A 25,618-nucleotide genomic window follows, 5' to 3' on the forward strand; every position below is an offset into this window, starting at 1 on the left:
GATCTGCAGTTGTTTTCTTCAGAGTTTAACTTCTCTTTTTCCTTCTTGTTCCTTTTTCTTTGCCAGGTATAGAGGGTATATGAGTGTGAGTGAAGGGGGTTTTGAGGATGGACAAGATACTTGGAGATCACAAGGTTTTAGGTTTCAAAAGCTGTAGTGTCTGGAGTCTGGGCAGAATCACATGGCTACATCTGAAGTGGATATATGTTGAATAAGCTATATTGTATGCATTCTGACGTAAGACTTTAAGGAGACTGAACCTCCTGGGCTTAGGGACAGCACTATAACTCAGTAACTGAAGTGCTCAGTGGCTGAGGCTGTGTATAGGACAGGTGATTTATTTGGATGTGCTTATGGGCTTTTGCATACATGCACAAATGTAGAGTTTCAAAGTTGAAAGAGGTTGTTGATTTAATGTCAGTCACTTTTCAGTTTCAGGTGGCATTCTGCATGTAGTGCTGACTTTAGCACTGTATCTTGGTAGCATGGTGATTTGGTTGCCATGTGAATACAAGTCTGCAGGGGAAAACTTGAAAGCCTATTATTGTGGTTTACCAAGTATCCTGTGGTGTTCCTCAGAAAAGATTACAAATTATATTTTTGCATATTAAAAAAGCAGCTGCTGCCCTTGAAGTCACAGATGTACCCTTGCAAGTGTTTTATAATAGACTTACACTAAGTTTTCTGAGAAACAAGAACATTCTTTTTCTGTTTGTATTTCATGGATTACCTTTTAGCCGTTTGATAAATACTTTAGGTTAGGCAGCTCAGTAGAGAAGGAAAAGGAAAAAGAAGTGGTGCTGGAAAGATGCCTTTTTCACTGGCATTTATTAAAATAATTTCCTTAAAGGAATGAGGAAGGGTAGGCTTTACCTGCTTCGCTGGGCTGGTATGAGGGCTCCTCAGAACTTGTCACCATCATGAAGTTTCTTTTTTCCAGATAAAGAGCTGAGCTACAGTTCAAACTCCTGTGCCCTGGTTTGCAGAACATAACGCGTCCTTGAGGTCATTCTGGCTCTTGATGATTAGTATGACAATAATGTCAGTGTTTTGAGGAATGGTGAAATGCAGATACCTTGGTAACATCTGCAGATAATGCTTCAATCTAAGATTCAAGTTTATAATGTCAGCTCAACTGTGATATGATGATGATGATGATTATGCTGGTGGCTTTGTATTGATCCATAGCTTCCAGTAAAATTGGTTCACCTTACTGTAGGTTAAGTAACTTGGCTGACTAGTGAGGGATAACTGTGCAGAAACAGGCATTATATAACCCTTCACAGGGCTTCTTTTGATGAGACATCTCTGAGTCTCCCTCAAAGACTGAGATTAGAGCAGAGCCTGGAACAGAGTCACTGTGTAATTGGAGCTTGCTGAGAGATGTTGTGCCCGTTGTTTGCTTGGAACGATATGCAGAGAATATCATAGCTCCTGGGTAGCAAAGATCACATCCAAGTTTTTCCAACAGCCTAGCCAAACCTGAAGGAGTTTACCCTTCCAGCCAATTGCCTTCCCATTTCCAGCGTTCTTTTCTTCTCGTAATTGTTAAAAAGCGCTGGAACATCATCATCAACATCTATTCTTACAAGAGTACTACAAGCAGTAAAGCAGCGGAGAGTCATTTTCATTTGGGGTGCATTAGTTGCTGCTTACACAAGACATGAAGTACTCTAAAAACGTACAGATAAATCTTGTGGGCTGATAATGATAAATCTTCATGTATTGATTGTGTCATGTTTGAACAGCATGAGCTGAAACTGCTAGTGGTGGATCTTGCATCTTGGAAACTTTAGTGTAAACACAGGTGCAGTTATTGTTATTACCCAGTGAGATCAGCCTGTACAATTCAGTCTTATTTTGGTGTGAAAGCTAGAAAAAGTTCTGAACAGCAAGTATCCCAGTGCTTTGTTTATTTGTTCATCCCAGTGAATTATTTTAGTCTCAGTGCTTGGTGCATCCTGCGTGTTAGAGGCACTAACGTACAGAAGTCTTAAATGACTTGATCTAGTCATACAATTTTCCAAATGTAAGATTGTATTGTGGCTTCTTTGAATAAATCGTGATGACTTAAAATAAAGTTTAAGAAAATCAATAATAACAGTGACAGATTGCTTTCTTCGGTCTTGTTTCTTTGTTCTCTTTTTTAAAGTAATCTTTGGGGGTTTTGCTGCATTTGACTAGAGATATAGGAGGGAGATCCTCTTCATTGAGGTACACATCTAACTCTTACCAGCTTCTGGGGTAATCATAGTAACATGATGATATTTATGGGAATATTTTCATTGCTGTACATTTAAATGGCTAACTGCTCTTAATATAGGGGAGCAACCCACCAGAGTAAAAGAGAAGCAGAAAGACATTAGGTGCATGAGGCTTCTGAAATTTATTTCAGCAGTTTTTTCTGTTCATTGTCGGGAAATCTTATCTCCTGATCTGTGCTTGGAGAATACTGTTTCTGTTTTTCTTCCTGCAAAGGAAATAAGCTCATTCAATTGGGCTGATACACTGAAAGCTGGAGCAACAACTTCACCCTTTCTGCCAGCCTGAGAAATAACACCCGTGATCCTGCTGGTACCATGAAGGTGGTGTAGGTAAGGGAGGCACAGCTGTGCTGTTCCCCACCTGCAACAGGGCACACCAAAAGCCCTGCCCTTGGCATGTCCGTGAAAGCCTTTCCCTTCCCTCACATAACCTGTGCTTCCCTTTCCCTCTGCTCCCCTGGTGATGGTTTTCTCTTCCCTTCCAACAGGCTCCCTGGAAATGTGTACAGCTTAATCAGACATTGCTTGTTGCTTGCATCCTTTTAATTTCTTGATAAGCAACTTTGTAGTGTTTTTGTTATTTTCCACCCACCAGGCCATACCAGGCAGTTGCTTTGTAATGTCAGATTGTGGGTGGAGAAAAGATAGCAGAGAATTTAGCTGGCTTGTGTAGGGCCTGGTCAGCTGCAGTTGTCTCTGTGGCATGCCCTGGGCAGGTCTGGTTTTTTTTACCTGCAGTCCCTTCAAATAACTACCTACCTAAATAAATAAAATCTTCTGGAGTGAAGAAACATGGATTGATTTCGTTTTTAAGCCTATGATAGGTCATGAAGCTGAGACATAACACTAGCTCTTTCCTTAATGAAAGTGATGGTTGTGCAGTGGCAGTGATAGCCTATGGTCTCGGGGGTAAAAAGAAGGAAGGAAAGTCATTTCGCCAGATTAGTTCAGAACTCTTTAAGCCTAAAACAAGCATTTTGCTTAGCTTACGCTTAAGTTCATTATTGAATCAGCATCAGAGCTTGACCAACTTTCATTTTTCAGAAGGAAGGAAATAACATCTAATTTTTCTGATAGAATAAACACATTTTTTTCAAACCTGCTCCCTGTGCTGCAGTCCATGTGCACTGTTACGAAAGCAGTGACTGTGTTGGCTTTTCCTGTGTGTGTCATGGTTGAAGCTTTGATGCATGTTGCTCAGAAGTTACTTGCTGCTGCACCCATCCTTCGTCCTCTTGTGGTGTGTGTTTCTATCTCAATAGAGTGTGAGTTGAAGAAACTTTTTTTTTGGTTGTTAAAATGTTTCCATGAAAGGTTTAGTCTCATGCTTTTCTGGTTTTATATCTTGTATAATGTATTCTGACCACAAGTCTTAAAACGTAGCTTTTTCTGAAGAATCACAGCAGAATTTGTTGCAATTTCAGAAAGTGTACAGATGGGCCACTGGGATTTGCTGAGGTTTTGTGCTTAATAATTTAAATATTGCTCTTTCTGAAGATATTATAAAACTTAGGCTAGAGGCCCTTGGGGATCATCTGATCTGACCTGCATCTGAATCACAAGCCAGTAATTTGCATGTAGTTATGACTAAGTTGAGCCTAAATACTCATTCTGGACTAAAGCCTAAAGATGTTTGGCTGCAGGAATCTTCTAGAAAGGCAAAAACATCAAAACAAGTTGAGTTCCTTGGATTTGGAGATTCAGTGCCTAATTATCTTTTTTTTTTTTTTTTTTTTTGTCCAAGTTCGTAATTAAGATCTTTCTGCTTTCATTTTTCACTGGTTTTGTTATGTTATGTGCTAAATTAGAGAGAGCTTTCAGAACTGTTTCTTCTCCCCTTCTGAAGGTGCATGTTAACTACAGATGCCTTCTGGTTTTCCTTTTCCATCATCTAAACAGTTTGAACACAGCCTGGTATTTGAAAGCATTTTCTGCAGTCCTCCAGTCATTCTTGCAGCTCTTTTCTACAGTTATCTGAACTTTATTTTTAACCTTTTAAAAAGCGCAAACTGAGGCTGTTTTCAGTATTTTTTATCTCAGTAATGCTTTTTGAGATCTTGTTTTGATATGTAAAATCTTGCCTGGGCTATAGCCCAAGTCTGAAACTAAACTGTTTCTCAGTCAGCTTCTTTTTATGGCCATATTTGAATGCAGCTACTGTAGCTTTAGGAACTAAATTTCTCACGGTGTACAGGATGAATCTAATTGTGATCTTCTGGTGGTTATCTTAAAGTTCAGCACGATCATGTACTGAATAAAGTTATATGCAAACTCTCCTTTTTCTAGAAGGAGAGTGAATTGATTTCAATATGATAATCAGAAAGTCCATTATAATAACTGCTAGGTTCCTTGCTACTAAGCAAGGAAGAAAATGCAGTCCTAAGTGTGCAGGTATTTTTAACTTTGGTCTTGCCTAAATCCTCCAAAATTGTGTGAATTCTGTTAGGCCCATGATCTTTCAGCTGAAGTGTACCTGAGGCTGTGTTTGCTTTGGCTACCCAAAAATTAGTTTTGATTTAAATTTACATCTATATAGATATAGATGTAGATTTATACATATGTACATATACACGTGTTTTAGGAACCACAGCTGTGTCCATGTCTTGAGAAGAAAAATACCCTGAAATTTTAATGGGGCATTGCACTGTTTGGGTTTTTACAGAATGGAAGTTCTATTTTGCATAACTTAACAGTCCTTTAGAACCAAAAAAACCCAAACCACCTAATCTTTGAACTATGACAACATGTAGGAAAAAAATCCACATTTGTTTTAACTGGGAAGAACATTCACAGTACAAGATTTTTATTTGGTCTGTCTATGAGATAGTGACTTTTTCTTAAAAGCTGGTTTTGGAGTGCAGAGTATGTGTCGAAACAAGTACCCACTCTCCTTTATAGGCCTGTGATGAGTCACAGAGCAGACTGCTAGCAATGGAGAAAATTCTTGTGCAGATTTCAATAATTGAAATTTTTGCTCTCATTTTCCTCTCCTTTGAATAGTAGAGTATTGCTTGCATGAGTTTAAATTTTATCTTCAACTATTCCAGTACAAAATGGGTAAGTCTCATATTGTGGCTGTTTTCATGATACTTTTCAAATACTAGGAAGAACTACCGATAAAATTGAAGCAACATGAATATATTATTTTCTTTAGGATGGAAGTTGCCTTTTGATGCATCATAGCCTTTGGTGATGAGTTACTAGCTTCAGATATGTGTATCATTTGATCTCTTTCTTCTGTAACACGGTTTCTAATCACAGATTTGTAAGAATATATTGCCAGATTCAAAAAGGCATTCATTTTCAAGTTGTACAATAAAGACATCTAAGATCAGCCAGAGACTGCAATCTGGCTTGTGTTTTTTGAAACTTCATCCATTCTAATGCTTCTGCATGCCAGCAGTGGTGGTATGCATGAGAGCTATGGTCCCACAGGTGGCCTGTGGGATGCTCCAATTTTCCTAACGCTTTTCCCTGCAGGAGCTTGGAGTGACTGAGTTGCAGTTACACACCAAACAGTTGTGCTTTCTTCTGCCTGCAAGCACATGAGATCTATGCTGTACCTCAAAGGGAACTGGGGAGCCAGCCTCCTTCAGCAGCACTTGTCATCTTCTGCTGGGTAGCCTTCCCTGGCAGGCTTTGCCGCTTCCCATACCCATGTTCTCCTCCTGTGTTTCTTGTGCAGGCAGTTTGAGGAAGACAGATGGATGTGTTTGAGGGCTGCTGTTGCTGGGGAGGATGTGAGAGAAGGGGTGTGGAGGGAAGTAGATGTGGGGGGCTTGTGGGATTCAGCAGTGGGCAGGAGTCATGGCCACTGCTTGGCCCAAGGTGATTCAAGTCCTCAAGATGGTTCAAAATCCCTGGTCTGGCCTCTGCGGGTGCTTGGGTGCTGTCTTGCTGGTTGTCTCTCACCTCTTGTCTGAAGAATATCAGTTTATCCAAGAGCCAGTTCGTTTTGGTAGTTCTGCTTTTATTTCAAAAGACTTTTAAGTCCTCTAGTGGTTTACTGCCTCTGCATAACAACCTTTCATAGTACAGGAATCTTGAACAGTTGCAACTTGACTGCAAGATGTGGTAATTGGTTTTCTTTTCTTTTCAGCCCTGCAAGCAGACTGTAAGCCAGTACTGGGTTGTTATTGCTCCCCGAGTAGATAATTTTCTATGTTTGAAGGGAAGGAATGCCTGTCTGTTTTGAGGCAGTTTTGTAATATGAATTCAGTTTCACGTTGTTGGTCCCATTTTGTTGACTGAATTTACATTGCTGTACTTTAAAAGATCTGTAAAAAAAAATCTGTAATTTTTTTTTTTTTAAAAAAAAAGCTTTTGTTTATGGTGAAATTTAATAAGATGCACAGGTTGATAAAAGACAATGTATTTTGCCATTGTAAAATACTGCTTACTGAGTGAATTGCAACTTGAGTTCAGCTTAATGAAAAAAAAATAAAACAGAAACCAGTCTCTATCAGCACTATCTCTCTCAATGGATGGGGTTTTTTTTCCTTCTTTATGTCTAAATAAGATACAGAAAGTAACAGGAAAACATTCTTTCTAATTCACGGTCCTTTCATGACAGAACTCTTAGTAGTAAGGTGACCTTAATGGAATCTTCTCCAAGCTTAACTGCTGACTGTGGTTTGTGGGAGAATCAAAATTACTTTCTCTTGAAATGCCTACATTTCTTTTCCTTTGTGGCTTTGGTAATAATAATAAGCTGCCTTTCCAACTTAGGAATTGCTCTTATGTGTTTCTGGGTTCTTTCTTCTAAGTAAGAAGATCATGTTTGTTCTAGAAGTTATGTCCAGGTACTAGCAACGTGTCAGGCTGCTCATTTCATGGGCTACAGGATGCAAAGGGATGAAAAAGAAACCAAAAGAACATAAAGAGGGAAAATACAAACAGAACGTACATTTGTAGAGAGGTGTGTGGTCAGGAGAAAAAAAGCAGGGAAATGGGAGACCTAGTAAATTAGTAAACAAGAGGGAAAAGGGAAAGAGATTGTGGTGGTGGGCGGTAAAGGAACAGGGAAAGCTGTAGTCAGGAGAACTTGACCCCTGAGCAAAAAGACTGTTTTGTTTTCCTAAGAGTTGGGGCTTAATTTCTAGTTTTGCTGAGCTTTCACAGAGGAGTGAGAGAAATGTAGAAGGCTTGGGATAATCACAGAAGATAAACATATCGATGCTTGTGTCATCTCATAGAAATTCCATACCTGGAAACCAGGAGAACATAAGAAGGCTGAGAAAGGCACACTGGGAGAGCAAGAAAATTGTAAAAAATGACGTGCTGCATTTAGAAGCATTCTTTCAAGTAGATGCAGGCATATAAGAGTTTTGACAAATTGGTAGTGGAAGGGAATTTGGGAACTAGTAGATTGAATGGATTTGAACCTTAATAAGGAAAATAATATTAATAGAATCTTGTATAAGCTATCATAATTTTGAATCTTTTAACCTGGTGAAGATTTTTGAGGATTGGTTTGGGGTATTTTTATTATATATTTTTTTTTGGAAGTTGTCACAGCAAGAAATATGTTCATTTGTAAAGTATCAGGAAAGTCACAAGTTTTTGTGATCTTGAACATTTAAAACACCGTGGCCTCGACTTAACATTTTTACATTAGGCTGCAATAGCTACTTATTTGAATCGCATCTAATCCTGAAAACCCATCTATCTACAGAGGGTTTTTTTTTTTAATAATACTTAATTCTGCTATAATCATCTGTAACAAGCTGTGTTCTTGTGCTTAGTGGTGGCTTTCGAGCATGGTGCGAAGAAACTGATGGTAAATGGATAATTTGTGTTTTCTTGTGTACAAACTTCTCAAGCTGCTTTATCTGTTTTAATCCCAAAGCAACCCTTGGAACTGAAGTCTAATCCCAAAGCTGTGTTGATGCAAATTATTTGCATGCCAAAAAGAGCCACTTGTGTGAAGAAGGATAAATAAGCGGGCCTCAAGATGGATTTTGTTTTGCAATAGCTGCCTAAGCATGTAAACTTGGTCTTATTAAGGACTGAGGAAATTTGTGTATGTCTTGGATAGTCATAAATGTTTTTGTGATTTTCCTTCTTTCTGTATTTCCAGATTTGAACATGGAATTCAACCCATCAGATCATCCACGGGCCAGTACGATATTTCTCAGTAAATCGCAAACAGATGGTAGGTAACTGAATTTATTACAGTATTTGCTATTGCATTTATGTCTAAACCCTTTGTTAGAATGCATGTGATAATCTTTTAATATACAGTTTCCCACCCCAGAAAGAGGTTTTTATTAGGCATCATGTTAGAGTTGAAAGAAGTGACAACTTTAGTTAATAACTTTGTCAGACCAATAGGAGGTATAGGTTTGAGTCCTGTCATGTCCTGAAATTGTAAGTCTTATGAAGACTACAAATATGGGTAAACCGTAATCTAATTATATTTTACAAATATTCTCCTAAACCGGGAATTTTCTGTGTAACTGTTTGTAATATATGGGGAGTATTTTAATGAGAAAAACGCCAGTTTGCGTTAGCTTTTTCTTCAATATAGCTGATGCTGTAAATGAGCTCAGTACAAGATTTAATAGCAAAACAATCCTCATCCCACCCAGACATTCTCTTGTCTTCTTCCATTATGGATTTGATGTAGTCTGGAGTATTTTTCTTTTCATAGACAAAATGATCCCTCTGGAATTGTATCTCTTAAGCAACCCTCTTGATAGAGTTAGTAGAATAGAAGCTGTTTATTCTGGCTCTCTCATTCCCTGTTGGGCCATGTATGACTTGTTGTAGAAGTAGATGAATAATCAATGCAAAACACATTATTTTCTGCCAAGACTTTCAAAGCAGTTTCTGAATTGTAATTCTGACTGTTCAGTGTGAATTCTTTGTCCTTTCTGCTGCTTATAAGTGCTGTTTCTGATTTACATAGTAAATTGCAGTGTCAAACACATGACTTAAAAATAATGTAGTTTTCACTTACTCTATATTTTTTGCTAATTTTTGAGCATGACTAGAACAAAGAGGATATACATTTAGGCCTTAAATGAAGAGTTGATTATGTAAGTACATCTTTTGCCCTTCAGGTTGTCCTTCTGAATTCAGCCCTGGTTCTGTCAGTGCCTTATTATGTGGTTTTGGATGTGATTTACCATTCTAATCTGGTTAGGTAGTCAGTAAAATTAATATGATAATATTGACATTGTACGCTGTGTTATGAAGATCGGTGTCCATTTTATAGTGTTTTCATAGTGTTTTGAGACTGTGTAATCCCCCATGGATGCTGCTTGGTTCTTGTTACGGCTTATTGAAAGAAAGGACAAAAATCTTAAGTCTAACAGCTAGAATTTTGACTAGAACTGATGATTATTCTTACTTGTAGTAATAATGGTTAATTTATTGCAGTATGGAGTTAACTATAAGAATTTCTTTTTAAATGACAGCTTATACCCATGCTAGAGTTGGTCTATGAAACTTTGTTCTAGTTTAAGTAATGTGAAGAACGTATTTTTGGGTGAGAACAATTAATTTAGTGAAACAATATGAAAAAGTTATCAACAGGCATGTACTATCTGTTCAGCTATCCTTGATCACCGTAGAAAAAATCCAAAGGCTATTTTGCTTGTACAAAAGAAAGAAGATTATGCTAACATTATCTGTTGATGCATTGCCAAGGACCACCTCATTCTGATGGGGCAACTCACAGTAGTAAGCATTTTGCTTGGCTGTATTTTTGGCCTGTTGTGGAACCAAGTGAGCCACAGCAGTTACCACACTATTAAGGATGTTGCCTAACACTGAAATGCAGTGCTTGTTAAGAAGAAAATAGATGGGTTTCTTTAGAGTGTGTAGGTTTGTATTCTGGCAGCTTGCTGTGAAGTTTAGGGGACCCCCAAGACTTCTTAAAACGATGTAGAAGAAGAAAGCTGAGCTGGCAGTGTAGAAAACACTTAACTTGGGCATCTACCTACCTCTCTCCCTTACTTGGATAGTATTGGGCTGGCAAACTTTCCTGTTGACTGGGAGTGGAAATGTTTCTTTAGACTTGCAGGCATTTAAAATACACATATTGGAGAGCTGAGGGGTATCAGAACTCAGGGTTTCATCCAGGATCTGGCTGTGACACCTGAGTGTACATCGTGTTTGTACAGTGCGAAATGGCCAAGCCCATCACTACATGCTACAGTGACTTGATGCTACTGTCAGGCAGTTCCTTCTTTGGCTTTCTGGTAGCCCTGTACTCTTTCAGCCTAACTGGTAATCTTGTAGTGTTGTCCTGGCATAGGAGCTGTGCTTGAGCTGCTTGTGATCAACATGTCAGTGAAGAGCAACAAGCTGACTCTCCCAGATATAATGAGACAGGGCCTGGTGTCTATGGATATTATATGATCTGAATTTCTTATTGTTCTTTGAAGCTTAGATGCCATGCTAGGCATCTAAATCTGTCCTGTCCTTCTTAGTCAGTAGTCTGGATGGATCCGTAATTACCCAAGTGTTCAAGGAATCTGTAGAAAAGCTGAAGACACAATAAATATTAATTAATTTCCTAGCTAAAGTAGCTTTTTGGAATGTTTCCAGCTCTTTGTGGGAATTTTCTGAGTGATGAATCCTACATGAGTAATTCTAGCTGTTTAGGGAGCTAGTAAAGAGTATTATCTCTTTTATGTCTTCAACTTCTATAAGTGCTTTATGCAAGTTCTCCCTTGTTTGCCTGTAAGCGGGATGGTCTAGGTGACTGAATAGTTCTGTGCTGTTTAGTGTGTAGCGGTGGTTAAGCCAGGGTTTCCAAACCTTAGCACTCCAATAGTGTAAATTCCTTTCCTTATAATAGGAAGAGGGCAATAGTTGCTACTTTAGCATGCTGGTAGTGGTCTTTCCTGTAAGTGGGTTACAGCTCTTCAACTGTCCTAAATTACATTAGGCTTTACACATTCAAGGTAATGGCTGAATTTTGCAGTATCAGTGTAGCAATGGGCTTCAGGCAATAAGGATTTTGAAACTGTATTTATAGTGGGTGGAAGTGAAATAAAATGCGCTTGCCATTTAATGCCAACTAGGACCAATCTCTGGTCTCAGATAAAGCAAAAAGAAATGATTTACAAATGCCCCAAATGTGAGACGTACCTATTATCCTGTAGGATTTTGTCTTCAATCCTGATATGGGTAACATATAAGGTAGTCTATAGAAATTGTGCAAAGGATGTTTCTATTATAGCTTAATGAAAAATACATACATACACATATACATATATGTGTGCATTTCCTTACTCCATTTTGTTTCGGGATAATATATTTTCCTACTATTGCGGAAGTTCAACAATAACTGTTGAAAGTGCCTGCAGAAATAGGAACAGGTCATTGACCTTAAAGTGAGGAAAATTAAGACCGTTTGGTAGCATCTGAGTCTCCGCTTGAAGAGTTCCATTCCAACTTTCAAATTTTAAGATGTTAGAAAGAAAGTAGAAGTTTAATTGTTTAAACTGACTCTGAATCCATTTAGCTTCATTTCTTCAAAACTCCGTGCTTGAAAGCCAAAAGCCTGGAGCTGCAATTAAGAGTTTATCCTGTAAAATGATGGTTGATAACACTACAGTCTAGTCTGCTGAAGACCATATTGTGCTGTGTCAGCAGTGCAAAGCATCTTTGAGTAGACTGAAGCCCAGTGATGGAATTGCCTCTTCACAGTAATTTTAACTTGTCAAAGTGACCTTTTGCCTTGTGCAATACTTGTCTTTCCCTTCTTTAAAAGGGAGGGTTGTGATCACAAAAAAGAGATTTGTGACGAAATGTGTTTCTAGTATGCGTAATTTCCCATTGGCACATGTTCTGGAAAGAGTTGAGCCTTGCACTGCGGCAGAGTGGGCCAGAAGCACAAAAGCACAGCTGCGTTTTTGTAGTCCTTCACTAGGGAATCGGGGCTAGCTGAATTTCTATTACATGGGGGAAATAAGGGGAAGGAGGTCAAAGTGGTTCTCAGAAGAATGTGCAGCACAAGCACTGCTTGAGCAGGGAGAAGTGAGGGGTGTGATAAATGCATGAATATATTCTTCTGGAGCTTGGAAATAGCAAATGGGAAAGAGCTGTGAATGATATTCTTGTTTTGGTGAAGAGATGATTGTACTTTAATGGTGAATTGAATAATATAATGGATGCAAGGGAAAATACAGATAAGAAAATTAAAGTAGAGGGAAAAGGTGATTGAAATGGAATTGGGACTGTATATACAGGCTGTCTTTATATGATTTTGTCAATAAGAACTTTGCATGTAGTATAATGGTTTGTGATTAAAACACTGTTAAATACTTAACTGTTTTCAAAATGTAGCAGTTAATAGGTGTTAATTTTCAGTTATGTGCTCTATTAGGTTTAAATGCAACTTATCAGAATTATTTACTGCCTGTATGTTGCAATATGTAATACTAGACAAATATTTCATCTATACTTGAAGTGAGTATCTACCATCATTTTGTTGTTTCCTTTTAGCTCACTTATGTCCCTTGCTGTTGATAAATGCAGTGTGTGGAACTTAAGTGTAGTGTGGTGTTTTGGCAGGATTTCAAGCAGTTTAACTGTTTACTAGACTGTTACCATTTCCTGCTGTTCCTGTTTAATTCGATTTCTTATACAATGTCCATAATTGTGGATCTAAGCATGTACTAAGTGACATGGCTAACATCTGTCATGTGTGATTCTCCTTTCTGCTCCCTGGGAGGAAAATTATGTAAGGATTTTTAAAGTTTTTTCTTATTTTCTTTTCATTTTATGTCTGCATTAAACACAATTATTTCACGGTATTCACACATACAGCCTTGTTTATGTGAGATTGCTTGCTTATAAAAAAATCACAAATAATGGCTTCTCATCCAACAGGAATGGACAGGCTATCCCACCATTATCAACACGCTTTATTTTGCTAAGTGCATTGGGTTGCATAGCTTTCAAATCGTGGTGCACTAAAGTGCATTTAATCGCCTACAGCATGAAGCCATTATTATTATAATCCTGCAGTTTGATTTATGTGTTAGTTACCTCCAGACTTATATCCTAAATGCTGTGGTATTTTCACTGGAACAGAGCTCCACAGGGTCTCTATGGGTGAGTTAATTGGGAAAGTGCTTTAAAAAATTTAATAGAGTATCTTTAATCATCTGTAATAAGCATTTGCCTGACAATTAAGACTCTGTACATCTATCTCCCTTGTTGTTGCTATTTACTTTCTGAATATTTTGGCTAATTGTGGCTTTGACTTGCAACCCTTGCTTGACTGGTTCATACTCACCAAAGTAATATATTTACATTGTTATGTCTGACACAAGTAATATTTTCAGGCTTGACTGGAACATTATAGAAGGCACTGATATAATGCCGATAGTTTTAAGGCTCCTCAATGGGAGTTAGCGCACAATAAGCTGTGATGAGAATTTGCTAACTCCATGGTGCAGTTATTTAGGTGCTTTCATACCTGCAAGGTAGCTTAGACCACTTTGCAGCAAGGTACCTTGCATGAAGGCACTGGTGTCTCGGGAGTATCCCCACAGCGAACTGGTGAGGGGTGTCTAATCAATTGTTAACTCAGACTGTAGCTTACTGCATATTAATTTTCCCATGCAGACCAACACCTGGTGAAGTACCTGAATGGATGAGAATTTTAATCCATCACCACACTAGTGAGCGTAAATGCATTTATGCATACAGATATATGTTCATTCTATGTTTGAGGTATAAATATACTTGATTAGTGCAAAACCAATTATAATGTTGCACATAGATAGCCTTCTGTTCTTTTTATTATAAATGGTATATAAGAAGCTTAATTGGGAATAATAGTCACGTAATATTTTTATCATATTTTGTGTTTTTACAGTGAGAGAAAAACGCAAGAGTCTCTATATAAACCACGTAAGTGAAAATGCCTCGCTATGCAGCTTTCTCCTTGTTGTCTATATTATACAGTGAATAAGAGTTATCACACATGATGTCTGTATTGGTGAGGGGGCGCTGATGCTTCAAATGTCTGTTCTGCATCAGGATCCAGAAGCATAGGTCTCGACTATTGAGCTAGTGGAACAGATCTGTTGATTTGAAGACAGTATTGTGCTCACAACCAGTGTACGTAGGTAGCTGGTACCTGAGACAGGGAGCTGCACACATTAGTATGTTTTTTTTTAAATTATTACAAAAACACTCACAATTTTAAATTAAATTTGTATGCAGATTTGTTTTGACAGATATTTACACAGAAGTTCTGAAGTACCTCACCAGTGTTGATGCAATGTAAATGTGGATTGACGTGTGGTACACACTGAGTATGATCATGGGGTTTTGATAGGCTTGTGTACCCTGGGCATTTTTTCAATGCAGTTCTCTTATGCTTGAATCACATTCTCAGTGAAGCTGAGAGCAAATCCCCTGTAGCCTGGTTTGGGTGCGGGACCAGGCTCTTTGTCTCAATTGGTATTGTTTGTACTACCAAAGCAGCTGGAACAGTGTGGTTCTCACTATGTTAATCCTTGTGCTGAAATAACTAGACTCACTGCTCAGTAAAATTGAGGAGGGAGAGAACTAATTGTCTCCCAAATATTATTTGTCTTTAGAGTGAAATGGGGAGAAGTTCTCAAACTTTTCTCTATCTGGAAATATTACCATCATTTCATGAATAATTTTTAAGCTGGTGCAGCTGCTGAAAGAAGCAAATGTGTTTTATAGCGTCTGCGTCCCTTTGTGTTGGGGCAAACGTTTGTGCAGCTCCAGGTAAACTGGGCTGAAGCACAAATGCAGGTAGATTCAGCACAGCTAAAAGCTAGAGTGGATATGCTTCTAACTGTGATTCACTTCAGAGCTTACACCCGCAGAAAGGGAGGGAGGCACAGAGGCAGAAATGAGCCACGAGTAGAGTGAGAAAGCAGGACTGCTTCATTTGGCAGAAACGATTTATGCTGAGTGTTTCTGCAACTGCTGCCCGGCTTCAAAAGCAAGCTGATATTTTCAAGTTTCCCGTTAGTTAAGATTTTGAGAAGTCATGAGATACTGACTGCAAGGCTTATAAAAGCCTTGAAGTTGCCCCCACCATGTTAGCAGATAGTCTCAGTGCTTCTCACCTTCTGTTCCTGGTAAAACATTTCCGTTGCTTACAGTGTGTGTGAAAGTGGTTTGCAAGTGCAATTTTATTGTCACAAAATTACTTGTAGAGCTAGTGCACCAGGTTCCTGTAAATTTAATGTTATGTGCTCAGTAACTTCCAGCATGCTTCTGAGCCTCAAACTTGGAGAGTTCAAGGCAAAAAAAAAAGAACATTTATACACTTCAAATCAAGGTATTAACTGAGTTTCTGTGACAGTCCACCTTGTGTCATGGATGAAATTCCCACGTGTCTTGAATTCTTTCATGTCATGTAAAAGATGTGTTCTGCATTAGGCAGACTGCGAGTGGGCTCCCCCAGTGAACTGAACGAAGATGACTGTTGCAAGTGTTGCTGGAGGCGCACTGTTGCAACCAGGGCTATAAAATATTTTTAGGCAATGCTGGGTTTGTTTCAGAAAAGGGGAGGGTAATTCTGTCACTGAGGAGTTTGTTATTGGGAGCTCAGTGTAGCAACTTATGCAGTTGATACCCGAAGCCCTATACCTCTTCCTAATTTCTTTTTCTCTCAAGTATCATCCGAAGCATTGGCTGAGGTTGCAGCAATGTAAACTTCCCTCAGCAGTCTGGTCTACAACTTTTTTTACAGTTTACAGAAGTCTGACTTCTTTGTACTTATAAAGTACTTCTGAATTACAAAGCTAAAAATAACCTGTATGAAGCTGAAGTCCTTACCGTGGCTTTCTCTGTATGTGTCCTTAGAAGCCAGTTAATTTTTTTAGCCAGTACTTGTAGCTCAGGTGTATTTTCAAATGACCTGTGATATTGAAGTTGTTACTTTGGCACACCTGTGCGAATTCACTCAGCACCTCCTAAATATTCAGTCTGCTAAAGCTGATGAACAAACTGGTGATTTTATTTTTTAAGTGGTTGCTGTGGCATTTAACTGGAAACTGTGTTTAGATTTGTATACTGCAGGGAACCATCACAATTTTCCCAGATCACCTTCTCTGAAGAAACCTGATGAAATAGTTAGATTGCATGTGACAAATGATGGGTAGTATTTACATGATAAGCAAATATCTGATCTACCCTATTTGTTGATCAGTTCTTTTCCATATTTATTTCAGCATATGCTAAGGGCATTTCTAACAGGAGCTATTGCTACTTATCTATTTCCTTGTTGATGTGAAGTTTGGGGTCCCCCCCATCTGCTCTGGAGGAAACAAGCCTGAGGACATAATTTTTAGAGCATTGTTTTGTCTTCCTTTTATGACAACTCGTCAGTCTAATGCAGCACTCCTCTCTTTTGTGATTTTTCCATAATGTCATCTTCTCTTTTGTACTTATTCTTGGTTACACTTATTCTCCTTGACAAATAACCAAGATGAGCCACAAAATATTTTTTATCCTTTTGTGTGCTATCTTATTGGTTATTTTGCAGGTAGTCTCCCAAATGATCAGGAATCTGGCTACCAAGAGAAGTATCAAGAAATGTTGTGTTTCTTCTTCTTGAACTGCTTGTCTAGTTATGTGTAGTAATAGATGAGAATAGTAATTTATAGAAATACCATTTCAAAATCTTATGTATGAAATTAATTTGATGAATTAATATTGACTTTTTTTCATTTAAGAGTTCCTTCTCAGTGTGATAATACCACTGTTCTTTTCCCTTCTTACTTGCTTTTGTTTGTAGAATATTTTAGTTGGCTGAATAGTTTCCTTTCACCCCCAAATACAAATAGTGGGTTCCTGCTTTGATTTATTGTGCTTTGTCAAGGGCTGGCAGTTGTCACGCTTCAGATGCACCTTGTCAGTAGGTGTGATGGAAGAAGCCAGCAGCTCTGCTTTTTTGGGGGTGAGGAGGGCGAGGGGGAAGGAATGAAAGTAGGGTTGACAGGGTGCTGTGGAGAAGCTGTCATCTTTCAGTCTTCCCATGGAGCCCAGGGAGACAACCAACAGGTTGGAGATGGTGCCGAATCCTTTGCATAACTTCCATCATCCTTAGCGGTAATGAGTCACCTGCTGACAGTGTACCTGGCGTGTTTGCTTTCTTCCAGCTATTTTAATTTCTGAGCAGTTGCAGCAGGCTTTACTTCCCTTTCCGGTTGAACTGGCAGTTGTTTCTTGTTACTGCTCTAATGCTGCTGCAGTGTGCACTTGTCTTTTTTTTTAATCTGCTTAGTCAAACTGCTGAAGGGGGTAAAGATGCAGACTGAGATAGAGGCATTTCCTTTTTCAGAGATTGGATCAGTATCTCTGCTTGTACCAGGAAAGCAAACAGGAAGACATGTTTTATGTTTGTTGGGGGGAGTGGGTGGAGAAAAAGTGACTTTTTTATTATTATTTACAGTAGTTAGTTCTTTATACCGGGTGATTATTTTTTTTGCAGGGGAAGGGAGCGGGGCAGAGGAGGGAAAAGTTTTTTCTCGATCAAATTTTTCTAGAAATTTACTCTTTCAGACAAGATGAAAATGCTTTGTTTTCCAAAGTAATTTCTTACATTCTTGACAAGATGTGCTCTTAAGGTAGAATCTGTGTTTATGAGCAGTAGTATCCAGTAAAAATAAGGGGTATTTTTTGTATATTGGAATATTTCTGAAGGAAGATAAAGGGAAGAAAAAGGGATGGAAGATAGAGGGAAGTAGTATCTCTCTTCAGTATTTTTGTTTTGTTTATTCTGGAAACACTTCATCAGCTTTGTAGCAACAGCCTTCTTTCAGCATTGTCTTGTTTAGGGATCTGGACATAGCTTCAGCTGTCTGCTACCTGGCAACTGCATGTTCATGTCCCAGCAGACCAACACTGTTTTTATTATTCCAAGTAGAAAAAAATTAAATTTGTGTATAGACCAAAATGCTTACCAGGGGAAAAGTTTCTGGGCGTCATTCATGTCAGCATTCCAGTCCTATAGGGAACACTATAGTGATTTACATCAGGGGAAGCTTCTTCCCAGTAATAGTCCTGCTGATGGGGACTGGTGAAGAATGGATGGATCCTTTGCTGTGTGTGGTGTGGCACAATTAATTTCTGTGAGCCTTTTTGCATGCTTGAAATGACATATCATATTTGCTCATGTAGCCCCCAAATTTTCCTGTCGGAGTTGATAAAGATGCTGTTCTGCTTTCCTGTTGTAAAACTACTACTACATGCGTGACTGGTAATCAAACACTTCCAGCTAGTGATTATAGGAGTAAATATGGTACATGCTGAAATGGGAACATAGTGTAAAAAGTGCTTTAATCTGTGAAAAATGCAGAGCACAAGATAAAATGTGAAATGTTGTTTTTATTAAGTGCCTGAGGCTGGCTATTGTAAAGGTTTATAATTGCTGTCCAAATTCCTTAAGATATTTTAATTAACATTCCTTACTCAAGGAGAAGAACGAGATAAACTGGAAGACAGATTAAAGGCTTCTCAGGTGCTCTTGAAGCTCTCTTAGATATTACTTGATCTGGTATTTGCTTCTCTCTATTGCAAGATCACAAAAAAACAGGTCTAGAAGGGACCATAATAGGCCATCAGGCCCACGTAGCAGATTCCTTATACTGATACCATACTTAACAGATGCTATTTAAGAGGCTTTTTCAGGCTTCCAGTAACTTAGAGTCAAAAGGTTTACTTTAATTCCTTACTTAACATCATTGTTTGAAATGTTTTTTTCTAACTTCTTTCAGCCCCTTGCTTCTTTTCCTGTCCTCAAGCCTGAATAATTTTACCTCTCCCATCAGCCTCAAGGCAATAAGTTATATGAAGTGGCAAACTTCTGTAGGGGGTAGAACAAAAACTAACTTTTAAGGTGGGATGAGAGCACACAGGAAAGTTCCTTTACAAGGCTGCTATGTAATACTTGCTGTGCTGGGAGCCTAGTGAAGTCCCTCTGGTCAAATTGCACAACATTAGCAATTATATGCTACGTAAATATAAGCCTTTGAGCTGCTTTTAGTATTCAAAGAAATCTTTTCACTTTTGTAAAACAGGGTGCTTTATCAGTGGTTAAGTAAGGCCTGTGTGTTCTGCAGAAGAGCTTACCGGTGGTTGCTGAGCCCCCCAGGAACTCGATGGTACTGTGGTGTAGTTTTCATGGTTGACACAAGTAAGGACAAGCTTTGAGAGCAAAAAACTTGGAAATAGATCTAGGCTAAGGCATTAGTTATGAACATTGTCAAGCATTGGTGAGACTAATCAACCGAGGACAAGATTGAATCCTCTTATAGACTGATGAGGTACAATGGGCATTACTTAAGAGTTGGACTGCATTTTCTTTAGTGTGGGTGTTGGCAGGGAAAGGTAAGCACACAATGGTGCAGTTTTCTGTAGCTTTTGTTCAGGTGTGTATAGTTCAGGTGTGTATACCCACATCTAGCCACTAAATGTAGAAAATTGTGCTATAGTATCAAATTATGCAAGGTGAAAAAAAAATGTGCAGCTTTGCAGAACCACGGAGAGAATTGTGTTGCATGGCTTACTTGATTTTGGAAATGATTTGTTGACCTGTAAAATCATGTTTCTTCTGTGGAAAGTGTTGTCAAAACTAAATTGTGCCCTGAAGCAATAGAAGATCTTCAAGATAGGAACCTCCCTTTTTAAGCCAGAAGCAGTCCTGATATTTTTGCCTGCTCTTGTAGTTTGGCTTTATGTGTACTTCTGAATGCCAGTTTTGCCTGTTAGCATTTTGGCCAGCCTCTACTGCCTGGAAGCTAACGGGCATGTCTCCACAGACGGGTGCAAGCAGGCCTCCATTTTTCCATGAGGGGAAATACTACCTAGTAGTACCTTTTCAAATCATGCAATAACTTAACACTGGGGCTGATGTAAGAAGAGGCAGTACTATCGTTATTTAGGACAGAAGCTGCAAATTATCTTTTGACGGACAAGTGTAAGAGTACACTGAAAAAGGCTAAAGCTCCTCTGCCAAACTGGAAGCTGAGTGGCTGAATGCCAGCACTGCTACAAAAGCTGTATGGCTTCATTAGGGAAGTGTTGCGCCCAAATGAAAAAATCCTGCTGAGCACCAGGGCAGAGTGCCATAGTAGTGTGGCTAAAGAGATTCCAGGACAGAGCTGGATGGTGCCTCTTTTGGTCAATTCCGAGTGTGGGTTGGTCAGTATATGTGTGTCCATTAATATTTCTGCTCAAAACCATCCTTAAATGATTATTTTAACAGAAGAAACTGTTAACAGTTCACCTTTCCTCACGCATTTAAGTTTAACTTCTAAGTGATGCTGAAACGAAGAGGGAGAGGAATTAATCCTTTTGTGTATTCTCATTGTGAACATGATTAGGAATTTGTTGCGACTCCTTTCACAGCAGGTACATAGAAGTTTTGCAGATCCGGTATGATTTTGATGGCAAACTAAGCCATTCTATTTCTAATAAGATATAGTTTATGTAAGCTTAAAGTAAATCATATTGTTCAAATATCTTAAAACAAATGCAGTTTAGAAATTTCAGGATGAAGCTGGGACAAAAATAAAGCAGTGTTATTTCCTTAGTACTAGCTGTGCAAGAGGGAAAAACTGCTAGTTTTAAGACCTAGAAACACCTGGCATCAAATTGGATCTTGATCTCATAGAGCTTATTCTGTAACACATGTAAAAGCTTAGTGAGTTATAAAAGCAATATTTTCTGTTACACATCTTTTCCTGTAAAGAAAGAAATTCCACAGAACAGCTATTATGTGTTCATAGAAACTTATAGTGCCAGCATTTCTTAATGAGCATCTGTGGTTGAAATGACAAAAATAATAGCTGCTTCTGGAGCAGAGGTCTACAAATCCTCTCCACCAAAAGAGATCACAAAATGATGGAAAATTGGTTTGGAATTAATCCCAAGAGGTTGTTCAGTCTGGTGTTTTGAACCAGAGCATCTAAGAGATTCTTGTTTGTTTCCATATGTTTGTTTTACCTCTTTACAACCTTCAGTGATGGAGATTGTATCATTGCTCAAGTCATTCAAGCTATCCCTGCCATTAGACAAAGGTGATGGTTTGGGGTGGTTATTTTTTTTCCGTCACCTCCCCTCGTGCTTTCACGTCCAATCTTAATTTTCCCTAGTTCATTATAATCCTGCTCTTTTTTATCCGACCCTCGATGGACACGGAGGACAACATTCCTTTCTTTGCAACTCTCTTTGACATGACTTAAGGCTGATGTTGTTGCTTTGTTCCTGGAGGACCTCTCCAGTCTTTCAGTTTTTCCTTCTAAATCAAGATTTTCAGGCCTCTGATTAATCTTGTTGCTATTTGCTCTTGACTCTCTGAAATGAATTAATCTTTCTTGAAGTATGTTGGTCAAAACTGGACTTAATATTGCAGCTGCAGAGAGCAGAAGGATGCACCATCCTGTCGTATAGATGGTAACTCTATTTATAAATCCTATAAGATAATTTCCTGTTTTATAAAACAGAGAATTTGTTGTCATGTGAGCTGCACTTCCTTTTGATGACAGCCTTGACAGTTGCTTGCCATATTATATTAAATTTAGACAGATGGTTCTCCTCTAAACAGCCTTGCTTCTGTTCTTAATGGATTACAGGGATATATTTTTGTGCAGAGCACTTCCCAAATTTGTCAAATTGTAACCTTGTTTTTTAATATTTTTTTTTAGTCCTCCACAAGTTAATGCCAGCTACAAATACGGTAAACATTACCTTGCTTTTGTTGTCAAAGTTGTTGCTCAGTATTTTTTTGCTGAGTAGACCAGACCTCTGAGGAACATCCCTTACTTCAGCCTTCCAAGTTGAAAGTGATCCCTGAGTAACCATTTTCCAAGTAATTTACTTACCATGTTTTTCTTGTTCTGCTCTTTGAGAAATTTATGGAAGGTGAAGTCGGAAGTCTTCTTGATGTTGAGCAGCATGACATCTACTGAGTCTCAGCTTGGGTACAGGAATATTACTAGTGCAAGTTAAAGTACTTTTAAAGTGAATCTCACTTTATGTCAACAAAGTGCTTTTAATTTGTAAATATTTCTAGTAGTAGAGATTGTCAAGGCTACACGTGTCCTGTACTCACAGTCGTGTTTCTATATGAAAACTTATAAAAGGAGCTATACCAGTCCTTTCTTTCCTCCATGTCAGCCTTAAGGGTAGGACAGAACCTGAGAATGAGCCCAATAATGTTAGAGGGATTGGCTAATTTCTTCAGATTTCTTCTTTCTTTATACTCTTTCTCAGCTTTCCTGATTTTTCTTGCTTAGAGCCTCTCCGACTTATCTAAGTGGAAGATTTTTGTGGTCAGATGTGACCTATTTGAAGCGTCCTTACTATTTTCCACACTTACATGGTGCTTCTCAATATAAATGAAGAAGTTGTCTCTTTGGAGGAGGGACTCTTTTTGCGTGCATTTGTTTTATAACTGCAAATAAATGATTACCCCAGCACATGTGACAAAGTACAAGGAGGTTACTGAGCATCACCTTGGTATTCAGCACTGTCCTATAGAGAAAACTTTGCAAAGATGGAGGAGGTTCCTCTGCAGCATTTAATGGAAGTTCAGAAAAGCGTGTGTCCCATATTTAACAAAAAAAGTACACTGGGAGCTCAAAATCTTTCCAACTCTAACATAAAATAGCAAACAAAAAGCAAGTACAGAATCTTGCTGTCAAATGGTAACAAATCAACAAAGAGAGCACATCTTGCAGTTTTAAATAAAGTAATTAGTGCTCTATGGTTTTGAAACTTGCCTGTTTGAGCTGTGGGACTTGAGATGTCTTCCAGCTTAGTCGAGCTAGAATATGAAGGTGAGGGTGTTTTCCAGTAATTTGGAGAAGGCAGAAAATCTGTTACCTGGTGCACCATATGGCCACAGTTGGATGTCGAAGTAGAAGCTGGAGATGTTGATCTACTGATATGTTAGTAATTCACATGGCACAAGTGTGTATGTATGCCCAAGATAGTAGGTTTACTCTTGGCACCATTTTTCAGACTGGGAGAGGTACCCCTTCCTGCCAAATTGTTATGAAGGAAGAGAAAGTGAGGCATGAGACACCACATGTTTTTCTGAAGTGTGAAAAGCTCTAAGCCTAATGAAGTGTGGTGTGGGCTGAAAACCATGGAGAGTTCTGTGATGTGGTGGTTTCAGAAATAAGATGTCTGGCTCTAATTATTGACAAGTATCAAATGTTGGAGTGCTGTTTATGTAAGAAAAATTAAATCTGATAGTGGTGTTGCTACAGAGTTGTTTTCTGGTTTTACTCATGCTTGCCTTGAATGAATCCAGTCCATTTCTTTTACATTTTGTCTAAACCTTTAAAGCAAGTTGACACTAAAAATATAGAATTAAAACTTTCCATGTGCCTTTTTTTTTGTCTTTAAATGATGCTGGTATGTCTGTACCTCTCCCTTTTTATTCCACCCACTAAACAGTCTCATTTTCAGTTGTTTTTGAGTTGCTTTCCCTTTGTCATGCCTTCGGAAGGTACACAATAATCTAATCCAAAAATTTGTTTTAAGCTATGATAGAATAAAACCTAGAAATCACCAGTCCCCTAGTCATTCGTTCTGTTTACGTCAGTGCTAAGTAATACATTTTATGGCATTAATGCTTCCAGTGCTTCTAAATTTTCTGGTTTTGCTTTGCTTGACAGATAATAGCTTGGAAGGTGGGCGGATTACGAGCTTCCAAAGTATTACAAAGTACCTTTCCAAATTCCTGGAGAATTTTTGAGAGAATATAATATTTTTCATTTTTCTCAATAACCCTTCTCTTTTCCAAGCAAAGCAGTTCAGCCTACAAATTTACTGGTCGGGTGGGGGAATCTTAGTAGAATTCCTTGGTGAACTTCAGTATAGTTTGGACATAATGTTACTTACGATGGCAGCACCTTCAGAAAATTATTTTCTTAATTAAAATGAAGACTTTGAATGCTCTTTTGCTCACACCTGGGAAAAACAGAAAGATGACTCAGGTGCATGTAGGTTTTATCCAGAGCCTGCCTGTTCTGTAACTCATTAATACTGCTAAGAAGACTTCTGCCTGTGTAAAATGAAACATTAGTGAGGTGATGGAGTGCTGGCATTTGTAATAATATCTGTTTCAGAAATTAGGCAGGGGAAGATGTATTGAGGTAGGAGTTGCAGGGCCGTAGCCTGGATACTGATGCACTGGCTGCTCTAAACAGATGAAGGAGGAGCCTTCCCAACAAAAAATCTTCGGAAGTAAACAATGATGTCAAATGTGGTTTTGTGGCTGAGCTTTCCAGTGTTTTCCTATGGTATTGCGGAACTGGGATTGAAATCTGAAAACTTTTTCTATTAAGATATATGTTGTTGATTCTTTCTTTATTTGCATAGCCACTTCTTCTTACATTCTTTGATTAGTTTTCCTCCTAATAACAATCTGTTCTTGATGAATTAATTTTTCTGATTTTTCCCTATTAATTTTTAAAGTTTTTTAATAGTATTACTGTGAAGACATCTTTACCCTATTTCATTTTATTAGATTTGGTTTTGTTGTTGTGGGTTTTCTTTTAATCCTTTTTTCTCCAAGTATGTTTTTGTGTCTGTGTTTAAATCATTCTTTATTTTTAACATGATTTTTTTTTTCACTCTTCCACTTTATTCTTTTGGAATGGGAATGGAAACGTCAGTCTTGTTTGTCTTTGCTTTCCAATTGTATGTATCTAATTTGAGTAATTTTGCACAAAGGTTTTTGCACTGTTTTTTGGGATAGTGGGGTGGTGGGGAGATGGGGATTTGAAAGCATTAGGCGAGGTTCAGGTAGGGATTGTTGTGACTTTTGCACTGGTAATTATTTCTGAACTTTTTGAACTGCTTCAAAACATAATCGCTTTACTGTGTGTGTCATTGTGAGAGACAGAGAAATTTGGTTTTTGTAAATTCTTACATCTCCTCAGAAAATTCTTTTGGTGTTATGTAATTGCCATTGTTCTTTTGCGTGTTTTTCATAGCATCCTCCTGGGCAGTTGAGAAGGAAATACAGTTCCTGCTCCACTATTTTCCTGGATGACAGCACAGTCAGTCAACCAAACCTCAAGTATACCATCAAATGGTGAGTTTTGTAATCATTTTTCTTCTAGTATCTACATTATGTATATCCATATCTGTACACATAGTTCTGAGTTGTTACTAAACAAGCTTCACAAGTCTTAGTTTTTGAAGTAGTATTTTTTTTTAACCAGTCATGCTTCAGTGGCAGTGAATAGGATGAACAAAGGGTATTATTCTGATTTGAGGCCCATGCAGAATCAAACTCCCAGTACTTCATACCCCTCCAGAAAGCAACAATTAGCAATTAAGGAGCTCACATTCTAGCAGCTGAAATCCTTATACTTCAG

The 25,618-nt window shown here is 38.3% G+C and overlaps 1 protein-coding gene across 3 annotated transcripts in view; it reads left to right on the plus strand.

Annotated features, from left to right (window-relative positions):
• Positions 1-25,618, plus strand: part of CCNY (cyclin Y) — a 126,784-nt gene that overhangs the window by 66,274 nt on the left and 34,892 nt on the right. The window contains exons 2-4 of one of the 3 annotated variants that reach the window (XM_054060634.1): positions 8,344-8,418; positions 14,107-14,141; positions 25,232-25,332. In XM_054060634.1, the coding sequence (XP_053916609.1) occupies positions 8,344-8,418; positions 14,107-14,141; positions 25,232-25,332 (211 nt within the window). Of the gene's footprint in view, positions 1-8,343; positions 8,419-8,458; positions 12,964-14,106; positions 14,142-25,231; positions 25,333-25,618 lie in introns of those variants that run through there. The other 2 variants (XM_054060635.1, XM_054060636.1) reach the window with 2 other exon arrangements.

Source organism: Cuculus canorus, chromosome 2 (genome assembly GCF_017976375.1).
Source record: "Cuculus canorus isolate bCucCan1 chromosome 2, bCucCan1.pri, whole genome shotgun sequence".
Classification (NCBI taxonomy): Eukaryota; Metazoa; Chordata; class Aves; order Cuculiformes; family Cuculidae; genus Cuculus; species Cuculus canorus.